General features: G+C 38.0%; 1 protein-coding gene across 1 annotated transcript in view; it reads left to right on the forward strand.

Annotated features, from left to right (window-relative positions):
• Positions 1-896: 896 nt before the first annotated feature.
• The window catches only part of PIK3C2G (phosphatidylinositol-4-phosphate 3-kinase catalytic subunit type 2 gamma), a 138,359-nt gene continuing 126,015 nt past the window's right edge, over positions 897-13,240 (forward strand). The window contains 5 exon segments of the mRNA XM_056511614.1: positions 897-917; positions 2,011-2,114; positions 2,247-2,352; positions 2,863-2,915; positions 6,065-6,128. Coding sequence (XP_056367589.1) covers positions 897-917; positions 2,011-2,114; positions 2,247-2,352; positions 2,863-2,915; positions 6,065-6,128 — 348 coding nt within the window.

Genomic DNA, 13,240 nt, shown 5'->3' on the forward strand with positions numbered 1-13,240 from the left:
GACTTTTTATTTCACTGGCAGGCACTGTGTTGTTGGCAGGTTGTATATATTTTCCATTTAAATCTATATAATGAGAGTAATAAAGTGTAAAAGTTAGTGAGCCCATGAGAGGGATGATGGGACCCAACTAAGACTGAACAAAGATCCCCAGCTCAGGCTGAGAGAAAACCCAGCAAAGGCAGCACAGAATCTTCCTGGACTTTAGGTGGGAACATCCCTATTGCCTGATGCTGCAGGCTTGGACTTCATCCCTTAGGATTTGGGGAAGACTGGCTCCCACCTTTCTTCCCAACACATTTAAACCATCACATCTCACAAACATTTTTGGAAGCAATTTGTACTCGCAATGGTGCAGGACACGAAATGGAAAGAGAATGGAAGTCTGTGTAAGCCTAAAGCTGATTACTAATTCATCACCCACATATCAGCTATCCCAGAATCATTAATCACCAGGAGTGCTACATGACAGCTTCAGAGCTTTTATAAAAGAAAAGCTGGAAGAACTTTTGCAAAGAACTGTAGGAGTTTATTTTTCTTCCAGCAGACTTTCCCTCTGTAAAATTGATTCTGAATTCATCACCCACGCACGCTTTCCTGAGTTCTAGTAACATTTTACATTGTCTGGCATGAGGCTCAGGACAGCTTGGCTTTGTTTCTCCTCCCCTCTACCCCTGAGGAGCTACTTTGTCCAAAGAAGTAATGGGCAAAAATGTTTAGCAGTGAGGATTGAAAGTTTAGCTGCTTATCTGGCAGAGCAGGGCATGCCTGAGGTCATGGCAATGAAATCAGTGGCAGCAGCAGGCTTCCTCCTGAGCCAGTGCTGAACCACTGCTCCCTCTGATTCTCCACGAAACAGGCAAGGAAATATGTCAGACACCCTTTTCTGGATGTCAGCAATGGCTATTCCTGTTGCTCTGGTATGTTTTTGAGGAGTGAGCAAGCCCCCAGAAGGAAAGCTGGCTGTTTCTGGCTGTGTGGAACTCAACCAGCCCATAGCCAGCCCTGTGTGAGACCTGGGGGCTCTGGAGATCTCCCATTCTCTGTGCTGGTTAGTGAAGGTGAACAGAACTGCACTTGAACATTTCAAGTTCAAAGCCTACATGTATTTCAATTTTCATAAATCCATCTCCACATCTTCTCAAGCCTACATTTTTAAGGTAGAGCAGCATTCCCCCTGTGCTCCTGTTCCTGCCTACTGCTGCTTGTTTGGGCATTGTGCTGCCACAATTGGACTATTCTTGTTCTGAGGGAACAAATCCTTTCAGAGGCCAAAACAAAGCTCCCCTGGGGCTCCTTTATATTCCTCCTAAGACTACTTAGTACACTTTGCCAGGTACTGAGCTATTGTCTTTATAGAATAAACCTGTCCTGTCTCACCCCTCCACCTGCCACATCCCCCATGACAACTTTGTAAAAACCATTGTTGTTTTTCCATTAATCCCAAAGGACTTTCTCAAATGTAAAGAGATGTTTGCCTCAAACCTGAAATATTTTTTTAATTATTTCACCTCTATAAAACAAGATGTGAAGGGGGAAAAAAAAGAAATTATTTTTGTTCCAAATAATTTTAGGAGTGACAAATCAAGGCTGTGTTCTAACTTATAAAAGATTGCCAAGAGTGGTAAAGAGGCAAATAGGATTAAGGAATTCCCCTGTCATGGGCTGCTGGATCATCTTTGACCAGCAGCTTGGTTTGTAGGATCCACTCCAGCTGAGTGAGTCTGATCTTAGCTGACACCTGATCTGAGAAAAGATGAACTCTGCTCCTGCACCTCTGTGTGAGCTGCACAGGATGAAAACTTAGGGCTCTTTGAGAATCAAGGGTCACCTGTCTGGATGTGTGTGATTTTTGGGCTGGTATCAGACACCACGAGTTATTCTGCAGTGGTGCATTCATAACCAGGATAATTCTTTGGGTTTGAAGAATATGCAGAAATAATCTCAAGGTTTGGGAACGTGTGCAGTTTGTCAAGGACATTCTTTCTCTGTGTCCTTGTTGTTCTCTTTCAGAACTTAATGGTCAATGATACAACTAAGCAATTATTATTTGTTTTATTAGAAAACATGCCAGCACCAACACCATCAATTTCCACAGAAGCAGGAGCCAAGAACAGGTTTTGTATTATTCAGTCTTCTTTGCCCTTAGAATTTAAACTACTGGTGCTTTTAGGAGAGGCTGCAAGGAATAAAGAAGGAAGTGGCAAGCAAAGATAACCATTTATTTGTGGTTTTACCCCAAACTGCAGCAACTGTACTTTGGGAAGCCACAAAATTCTTCCCAAGGCAACCACCTGCATCCAGCTCTGCCTGCACCACATTGGTGATTTGAAGCCAAGTTCTCTAGAACAGTGAGTAGCCTTCTTTTCTCTCCTTTTCCTCCAGCATCCCTTAAGGAAAGAAACCCACCAACCCTTTTACATAGCAACCTGCAGTAATAATGGAAGAGAGATGAGCTGCTTTCCTGAGAATGCAGATATTATTGCTGAGCTGCAGTGGAAATGTCCTGGGGAGCATTTGTGCTTTGCTCCTGCACTTACATCTAGTGAGAACTGTAGAGAACACACAACTGAAAAAGAACAAGGGTTACTTTTTCAGGAAAAAAATCCAAACAAGTCACAGACACAGAGTTTTTCCCCAGCTCCAGGGCATGCTTGTGACAGAGCCCTGGTACAGAAAGGAGAGTTCTGCTCCCAGGCAGGAGTGCCAGCAAGTCTATCAGGAAACACCTAACAGAAGGGGCAGATACAGTGCCCAGAAAGCTGCAGTGACCATTCTGACTTTGGAAAATACCATGTGAATATCTCCAATGTGCACTCTCCTTTGTCAGAATCATATATGTCATTGTACACCTCTCTTCCACAGTGGGGGGATGAACAAAGAAGGTTCTGTGTGAATGAGCTGGTGTTCAGCAGTATGTATGTTTGTAATTGTTTATATTTGTAGGGAGCCTCCTTGCATCAAAGAACAATTCTAAGAACCACTGGAGATGGTACCAAAGAGAAAGATAATTGGTTCAATATTTCCAACTTTTTATTTTCAGACCTTAGTTGTTGCTTAGCAAAAAATCAATGTTTTTTGGATGTGTGTAGTTTTTCTCGATAGTCTCCTTTTCACATTACTGAAGTTTTCATTAAAGCTTTTGTATTTCCCAAAGATTCCCATGATTGAAGGTGTGATAATTTTCATGTGTGCATTGCTGTTAGAGAATTTCTGAGATTAAATAATAACTTGCTCTTCATTAGGACTATATTTTCACAGTTTAGCAATTTTTAAACTTTTTTTTTTTCTTTTTTTTTTAATGGAGGCTAACTATGATGAGCCTTCAACTTGGCAATCAAAGCGAAGCTGATTGTAAAGCCAACCTGTGGTGGACAAACACTATATGAGATAGATTCCTCATTCACCTTTAATTATATTCCATTTAGATAAATTCCACTTTTAGATAAGGAAGCTGTTGACACTTTTTGCCATGTTTTTCACCACTGTGTTATAAAGTACTTTGCCAACCATAATAAACCTAGATGACACACCTGTCATTTAGCAGATGGAGGAGAACAGAGGGGTAGAGACTCGTTTGAGGTGGGAACCTGGTGCTGCTGAGGACCCATCTGGCTTCCTAGGAGCATGGCCCAGATTTCCAAAATTCTGGTCCTTGCTACAAAGAGATCAGTAGAAGACATTTGTATAGATGACAGGTGTATGAAATTTAGGAGCACAGAGGATGTCTGCAGGACAGGAACTGAGACTGACTCTTGTTTGTGCTTTTCTTATTTCCTTTTCAAAACTCTTGCACCGTATTGACTTGCTAAAAGCTGAAAGCTGTCCTTGACATGAAAGCAGGACTAAATGTTCATGGCTTGGTTGGCTTGCTGTATTTATGCACAGCTGTAATGATGCACAAGTGTGAAGTATGTCTGTGTGATAAGATATGGGTGCTATTAGTTACCTGGCAGACAAAGACTCAGGATAGCATTAGTGGAGGTATTTCAATTATTATTACAACTTGCTGGATTGGCTTCCTATTAATGATGTAAAATTATGGCTGCTTTATACTGAAAATTCTCCAGGGTACAATAAACTGATGGGAAATATGCTAATTTTGTGAACCAGTATTGTAATTTAGGAAATTATTCTGTAACCAAGCATTTTGACTAACCATGCTAATAAACATTCCCACCTGCATGGAAAAAGGCAAGGCAAGCTCATGTGTTCTGATGTATTTTTGAGCTGTGAAAAAGATATTATAGCTGAGGACTCAGTCAAAGCAGAACTACAACTTGTATTAGCTATGATTTAACAGGATTACAGGGGGAATTTCCAGGCAGCTGCTCCACACACAAACTGCCTGGCTAGATAAAGCCAGTGCAGATTGGAAATAAAAAGCTATAAAGGCTAAACTATCTGCAGGGGGAAGTGAATAGTTGGCATCTCCAGGGAAGGCCACCTAACTTTGTTCTGTTATTTCAGTGCAATGAGTCTCCTTGCCATTCAATATAGATAATGAAAATCTGATCATGTACCATGGAGCCTGTACTTTGGGCTCCTGTTGCAACTTTAATTCTGATTGCTCAGTTAGCCCAACTAAAATACATGAAGACACACACAGTTTCTCTGTAAATAGTTTATCTGTTTTGAAGCTCTGAAAAAAATCAAAATACTTTTGGGATTTCCAGCTACCAGACTGCAATGGAGATGGAAGAGTGGGGGGAAATTTCTTCTAACTCTTCTGAAGATGAAGAACCTTGATAAAAGATTGGTGTGGTATATTAGAGTAAAATTTAAAAGGCAAGAATAAAGTGATAGAGCAAAACAAACAACAAAGAAAGAATTTAAATTGCAGTTTCCCCTTTTTCATATAAACATGTGCAAACCCCAGCTACCTCTGGTGGCCATCAAGGTAATGTGTCCCTTTTACTAATCAGAGAGATAGACAAGGTGTACAACTGGGAATTAAGGTTTCCCTGTCCTTCCCTGATGATTCCACCCTACAGAGGAGACTGACACAAGAAGATGCCTTAGCAATCACCTGGTTTTTGTTTTGCTCCAGCTGACAAATGAAGAACAGCGAGAATCTCACTGTGCTTGAAACAGAGAAAATGACACAAATGCCTCTTAAAAGCAAAAATCTGAATGTGGTTATCTGTTGGGGATAGCACTTGGAGCCTGTGGCTCTAAAAGTGTGAGATTTACAGCTGAAGCAGCAGTTGAGGAGTTCAGTGTAGAGAGGTGCATGCTGCTCTTCATAACCCTAATTAATTTAGTGAAGCTTTGGGAGGAATCAGCAATCTGAGTCCTATATTTAATCTGTAGCATGACAAAGGCAGGGAACCACAGAGTGCTGTAAGGCTGTCCGCAGAAGTAAAACTAATTCCCAGCTTTTCCAGGCAATGCCATGGAAAAGGCACTTGCTGAAACAGTTTGAGCATGTAAACTTGAGAACTGCATGCAAATTAAGTTTCATGGATTATGTAGCAATGCTGCCCTGTTTTATAACATACTTTTGTACTTGTGACTTAGCCTGTACTTCTGAAGATTTTCCAGATCTTGTGCAGATGTTTTATCTGATTCTGATGCAACTTAAGTCTGTGCAGTGATTGAGAAAGAAGGCATTGGAACATAAAATCATACAGGTTGGAAAAGACCTTTAGGATCACCCAGTCTAGCTGTAAGAATGTAGCATGCACTTAAGTCTATTCTTCTTTAGGGTAAGATTTAAGCATTTGCTTAACCACAGAGTAAAATAAATGGGAAGTGAATTTCAATAGACATTGAAACAGCAAATCAATTACTGGAGTTCTTTAACTTGGGAAACTTGTACCTTTGTGTATAAGTAGACTTTTGTTTAATAGACATCCATTATTTGTGACAAATGACTATCAAAATCCAGGCTCAGTTGCACAATGTCTACATACACACTTTGCTTTATTTTATACAAATATAAAATCGCTGTCTAATTATTTCAAATGTCTAGAGTCTGAAAAAAGCACACCAAAAAACAAACCCAAACCTGTTCTCTTTATCTAATTCTTACTAACCTGATGTTTCCTTTTTTTCTGTTTCCTAGGCAGAACTTTGTCTCTGTTATCATGAACTACAGAGGTCAAGTGGAATATCTGCTGCAAAATGAGGTATTTGTTCTCAATTTGTTACACCAGAAAAGCATTAACTTCTACATGAAAGGTATCTAATTATTAATCTGTCTTAGATGCAATTACAGAAGACTTTTAATTAAGACTGCTTAATCTGACTTTGAAAGGGTGTAAATTCTCTTAATAAAACTTGATTTGAGGTTAGGAAGAAAGTGCTACAGATTTAAAATATCAAAGGTGATTGTTTCTAAGTGTCAAGGAACTTGTAAATAAAACCAGATTTGTTTGGGTTGGCAGTATAATACCTGGAATTAGTAGAGATACATGTATTATATGGATCTACAAAATTTGTCCCTGATTTTGCAAAACCCCAAGCCTGATATTTCCATATTTAGTATATATACATGCAAACATGTGGTGGTTTGAAGGATTAGGTTTAGCCAGCAAAACTCCCAAGATTTATTTCAAAGCATTGTGGGTGCCAGCTGAATGCTGTGTGCTTGAATGAAAAATCTTTTAGGAAATCTCTGCTGTCCACTGATTTAAGGACAAATGTCTAAAGGACAAATTGAGTCATACCTTGGAAGAAACCACATGTTTATTTGATCTGACTTCCAAGCTGGCATGATAACTGATTTTCTAGGGTTTAGAACTGGAAAGAACAAAAGATTTACAAAAATCAAAGAATACTGATGTAGCATGGAGATATTCCAGTGCATCCCTTCCAGAGTTGTAACTCATTATGCTAAATTATGGATTTCTTTGAAATATATGTTACAATACAAAATGAATATTTTGCTTCTGTCACCTATATTTAAATTCAGATTTTAATCTGCCTGGATACTCTTGGTCCATTATTATTTCTATTTTGAATAGCCAGGAAACATAAATTTGCATACAAATTTTATACATATACATACATATATAGAAATGCCTGTAAACATACAGACACATACATGAAATATATGAAATATACATGAAATATAAATATCTATCATTAATATTTAATATATATTAATACATTATATATATGTGCACAAACATTTTATATTTTGTGTAAATCTCTGATGCTTTTTCAAAATGCAAAATACAAGTTTAGAGGCTGTTGGACTGTGCCCAGCTACAAAGTAAAGCTCTGAGTCTGATACTGTGCAGGTTTATGCTGAATTTTCCTTTGTAGGCATCATCTCAAAGGGAAGTGTTTTGTGTATAAAATGTGATGCAGACATAACCATTTGGAAAAGTTAGGTCCCCAAGCTGAAATGCACATTTATATTTCTTTACTGAAGTAGACCCACCAGGGTAGTTATTTACATTCACTGGAAATTTTGGGGCCTAAAGAAAGAGGATTCTAAATTCAGAAAAGCCATAACCTCAACGTTAATGAGACTTTGCAACCCACCCTCAGCAACTGACTCTGTGCAGATATTCCTCAGACCTACAATGAAGCATTCCTAAATTTGCTTTTGCTAAAGATTTTTACTTTGAGTAAGCAATTTCTTGAAGCCATTAACTTTTTATAAGGGGAAGGAAGTACATTTTTCAAATATTCATACCATCCAACCAATACATGTGTGTTCAGAGCTAAATTTCTCTGTAGTTTATTTTTTTTAATAAGGTCTTTTCTACTCAGGGACACTCAATAAAGTTCATCTGAATTGCTCAAAGGAGCAGGATTGCAAGTTAATGACGTATGTCATATGGATATTTTCATTCAGAGGCATCAGTGTATGGAGATTTTTCAAACCTAGATCATGAAGTGTGATTTCCTTTAAGTAATGGCTCAAAAAAGCATGGAACTTTAATGCAAGGAATAATATTCATAAATAAGTAGGAAACAAAGCAAAAAATGAGAACCCTTTATTTGGTCTTTGAATCCTTGTTTACTTCTTTTCTCTGACTTCTGCTCAGATTGCTTAAAGAAGGTCTAAAGTTGGGATCTTTATAACTGCACCTTATCCCAGGTCTGCACAGGAGTAATTCTGTCACTTTTCCAAGCTATTCCCATTCCCATTACTGGGATTGTTGTTACTCCTCTCTGGTTCCCCACAATCCCCCTTCAGCACTCTGGAATTCAGGACACTGGGAGCTGCTCACACATTGTAAATTAAGGGCACACATAACTTCTGAAGTTCTGTACTCAGCTGCAAGTTCCTTAAGAATTCATTTTTAGCCTTGAGATCCTCAGTTAAAAAAAAAAAAATTAATATTTTGCACATGTTTCTACTTATTTGCAAATTTATTCTTCCATACATATAAGGATACTGGAACCTTTGACTTATGGGACAAGCCCACTATCATTATTAATCTTATTAGTAATAATGATAAATAAATGGAAAATTAATTTTGAGATCGATAATGACTCTACAAAACAAAAATTTAAAAAAAGATAATTGAGATTATCTGGCACAAAGATGGGATTGGTGCTGTTATGGTTGAAATGTAAGTTTTGACATGGAATTCTCAGACAATATGTGCTGTCAAATCAGCAGCAATTCTGATTGCCCTGATGACCACTTTATATGCACTTTATTTTGAAATCCATTCAGAATGTACTCTTACTGTAGAGAGGACTCTGTAAATTTTTTATAGAGAGTGTAGAAGTTCTAGAGTGAAATAGCTTTTTTTCTATCATATAAATTTTTGAAACACCAAAATATTCTTCTAAGGTTCTGCTGTATTTAAATATGTAGAAGGGGAAAAAAAATTACAAGCTGTTGACTGTAGTTCTTTTGGAATTTCAGGAGACATAATTTTTTTGTAAGAAACAAATCTCCATATTCCCTTCTTTGGGACAAAAATCAATGTCATATATATACACATGAAAAAAGAAAACTCTGTACATGATAATATCCCAGCAGAGAAATAGTGTGGAAGAAGTCAGCATGTGTATTATTCAGTATTACACAATTTTATGTGCTTGCTCTTTTTCATCTGCAATATGCTCCTAGGAGTAGCTACCATAAAAATAAAGTATATGGTAAAGTAGATTCTGTACATATTAATACTTTGATAGTTTATCTATAAACAGAATAACATATTAAACAGAAATTGATACATTCCTCAAGACACCAATTCTCTTTATGGAATAGCATTTATATGTATGTACAAAAATATATAAACTGTGGGTGGGTTTAGGTTTGTTTTTTTTTTTTTGTTTCATTTTTCTCTATCCAGAGAGTTATTTCTCTACTCAGGGGTTACTTTTGTGTAGTCTATTGCTTGTTACTGCTCAGAAATTACCCTGCATAACTGAATCTATAGGCAAAAAATCCCTTCTTCTAATAACACATCTCTGCTTGCAAAGAAGAAAAACACTAAATTAAATTAATGCAAAAATTGGAATGATATTTAATATTAATTACAAACTCTAGATAGTATTTTTTAATATACATACACAGATATATATACACTTATTTCTTCAACAGCTCAGAGTAAACCAACATTTATAATGTTCTAGAGTTGTCAGTGTCACATAGCAAAGCATCACCACTGAGCAGTCAATCAACCTCAGCCCACAGGAGGGTCTGCAATTCTCAAGAGATCACAGCCAGCCTTTTCCTCTCCAGAACCTGCAGTGTGAAAAGCTGTTTCTGTCCCTAATTATTAAATAAAAACCCCAACAGCTTGTCCTTCATTCCTGCTTTAGTTCTGCTTGAAGCAGGTAATGTGGAACTAGCAAGCTCAATATATTTTTATATTTATTTGTAATAATGACAGGTGTTAACCTTCTCAGTACAGCCTGTGCATTGACCTTAAGTCTGAAAACAGAAAACTCATCTTGGTACAATTTTTGTTTTTCAGGCATGAAATGCATGAGTTAGAGAAATGGTTTTATGGGTACATTGACATGCTATAGTGCACTAAAAGGAACATTTATCAGTACAGAAACATGGAGATTGTTTATAAGGGAGCTTCAGTTATTCAGAGAATGTATTTTAAGGTTTAATGAAGTGATTTAACCATGCAGAAAGCCCATGAATTTTTATTTATTTATTTATTTTCCTGAACATAGAGTACTTGATATTTAAAGATTGTGTTTTCCTTCTTTCGGGGATCCATTTTTTTATTTTTTTTAATTCCCCAAAGTATTTAATCTAGAATTTTTTTTTAATATGGCAATATTTAAATATCTAAATTTATGATAAGATTCCATAGTTTTAACTAAATATATAATTTTGCAGAAAACTAGTTGCAAAAGTACTCAATCCACAGGTGCCAGATTCTGCAGCCTCCCACACAGGATCTATTTTTAGGAGGAACATGGCTGTTCTCCAGCTCTCACAGAAATGGGTGGGAGACACTTGTGAGGATAAATCCTCAGAATCACAAAACCTCAGAATGCTCATGAATCACTTGGCTTCAGGTCCCCTCAGAAGTTCCTTTGCAGTGCTCTCACACTCCTGGAGTTCAGACAAACCAAGATTTTTTTTTTTTTTTTTCAGATTGAAATGTCCCTTCTATTTATGCAAAAGAGTACCAGCATCATACAGATTTTAGTTGAAATACTTTTCAAACACTGAAAGGGCTTTTCCAAGGGTTCTGTATAATTCTTTGGAGGGCAGTATCCCTTTTTCAGTTTGGTCATCAGCTGCTTTGACCTTGGGTAAGTCCCCATGATCTGATTTACAGAAGTTCTGAACACCAAGAGCTCTTTTGAAATCAGCATCTTGGAGATACAGGTACTCAGCAAATCTGAAAATCAAGCCATTAATCACTTGGATTTACTGTGATGTTACTGTGAGTCATGATCATTTTTTCACACCCTAAGGAAATTCCCTCTTCACACTTTAAAAAAAGGGGAAAAAAGTTACTGAGGAATTCTTTTCTGTCCATTCATGGTCTCTTGTCATTCTTTCCCACAGCAACCCCATGCCAGACTGGATGTGATGCTGCATTCAGATCATTCCCTGCCTGCAAGACTTTCATCCTTTCTCTTTATTGCTGGGTTTGGTTTTGTTTTTCCCATGGCTTGTGATGTGTGTAAGAACACCAGACTGGAAGAACCAAGGTAGCTCTAGGGTTTTTGGCTTGTTGCTCAGACCTGACCAGCTGATTCACTTGAGTGGCTTCTCTTCTTCCCTTCTAGTTCATGCTTCACTGCAAATCTTGCTTCTGTATTATCCTAATCTTTTAATGTCTACTTTGGCATCAATTATTAGAAGTTGGGGGTAAATTCCTGTATAAAATGTGTTGGCACACATTTTATTTGGCATGATGTGGACTCAAATGGGAATAAAAATATCCATTTAAGAAAAGTTCTTATTGAATATTAGAGGGCAAATACTGTAGAGAAAGAGATAAAAGAAGTCACAGGGGATTCATGTGATTTGCTTTTTGGTTCAACTCTAGACTGTCTGCAGAGGTGTCAGGGTGATCAGTGTGTCAGGATGATCAGTGTCTGGTCCTTCAGACAAGTATTTTGTCAATCCAGAATCTTTCTTAAGAGATAGACAAAGAGCTGGGTCCAGTTAAAAGATAGAGAGGAAAGTAACAGAACTTTTTTAGAAAGGAATTAGAGCAGAAGAAATGTATCGGGACTAATTTGTTAAAAACTTTTTTTATTTTATTTTTAGGTAATAAAAATTTAGTGTATTTTTTCTTTTAGTGTTCAGGTCAGCCCTGTGAACCCAATGTGTAAACTGCCTCTTATATTTGGCTCACATATCCTTTGGTCCATTTTCAGCCCCATCCTCTCTGAAATTGAGCAGAGAAATAGGTGCAGTGGTCAAAGGGACAAATCAGTTCCTATCAGTGTGGCTCATCCTAAGTCAGAACAGCCCACATGCCATGCAGAATTACATAATGGGATAAAGAGTACAGGACATCTTTTTCAAATCAGGTTTTTTCTGGATGTTCATGTTTGCTTCTGCTCGTCTTCAGAGTCATTGTCTTGCAAATATTGATTTAATTTTTGAGATGAAGTGGCTGTTAATAGGCAAATAATTAAATTATGAACTGATCTATCTTGCTGTGGAAAGAAAAAAACACCTCTCCTCCACATGTTCCTTGTTTGCTATTGCTCATTCTCCAGCATGCCAAAATTTCCAACTCCACTGTCTCCAATATTTACAGGTTCTCCTAAAACAATTTCCGGTTCTTCCTCACGTGGAGGGAGTAATGCACTTCCTTTCTCCTGCTTTACCTGCCAGATTACAAACCCTTCAGAGCAGGGAGCAGCCCTCCTTCTCTGTGTGTGCAGTCTCCAGCACAGAGTGCAGGTCCTGCCTGTGCTCTCCTGGGAGGTGATGGTGGTGGTGACACTGTTTGCTCCTCTGTAAAGAGCAAAATTAAATTGTTCCTCAGCAGCCTCTTCTCAGTGTTAAAGAGATTGTGTCCTGATATTTTTTCTGTCCTAATATTCAGTAAGAAGCTGCTTCACATATCTCTTGACTACTGACTAGATTGTCCCTCATGCTTTAAATTTTTGAACTTACTGAGGTTTTGTTCTCTTCATGCTGCCTTTCAGGCTTGGTTAGCTGAGCTGGTTGAAGCCTTCCTGTAAAAGCTGCCTGTGACCTTTGCTGACACCCCTGTCCCTCTGACTCCCTCTGTGCTGGAGCAGACCTGACTAACAACTCACTTCAAATGAGTAGAGGAGATTAAAAAAAAAAAAAGTCCAACTATTCCTGCACCAGCAAATGGTGCTGCTGGCTTTCTACTCCTTTGAGAAATAGCTGCCAGAACAGTCAATAGACCTCAGCAATCTAGAAAAGGTTTGGCTTTGATTCCATAAAAAGCTTCATCTTTCTCAGCAGCTGAACTATGAATGTCATAAAGGCAGTGAAATCTATTAAAATATAGAGTTTGTGCAGCCCAGGCAGGAACCCATTGGCTCAGATCCCTGGTTCTGGATCTTGTCCTGTCCCTGTTCCCTGCAGCTCTGTCCATCAGACCAGGCTGCTTCTCCCTTATACAGCCCAGTCAGGGGCCCAGGGCAAGACAGCTCATACTGACAAATCAGATTGCATCTCTATTTGTCAATATTTGTACAAAGAAAATTGACCAGCTTTCCTGTCTGTAGCAACATGTGTAGTCAAAATTAGTACTCAGCAGCCAGTTATTTGATGGAGGACCAGCTCCCCCAAACCTCTTTTTGATTTTAACTCATATTGAATAGTAGGGTCACTTTTGATGTGAATTTTGGGATC

The sequence above is a fragment of the Oenanthe melanoleuca genome, chromosome 1A (genome assembly GCF_029582105.1).
Source record: "Oenanthe melanoleuca isolate GR-GAL-2019-014 chromosome 1A, OMel1.0, whole genome shotgun sequence".
Classification (NCBI taxonomy): Eukaryota; Metazoa; Chordata; class Aves; order Passeriformes; family Muscicapidae; genus Oenanthe; species Oenanthe melanoleuca.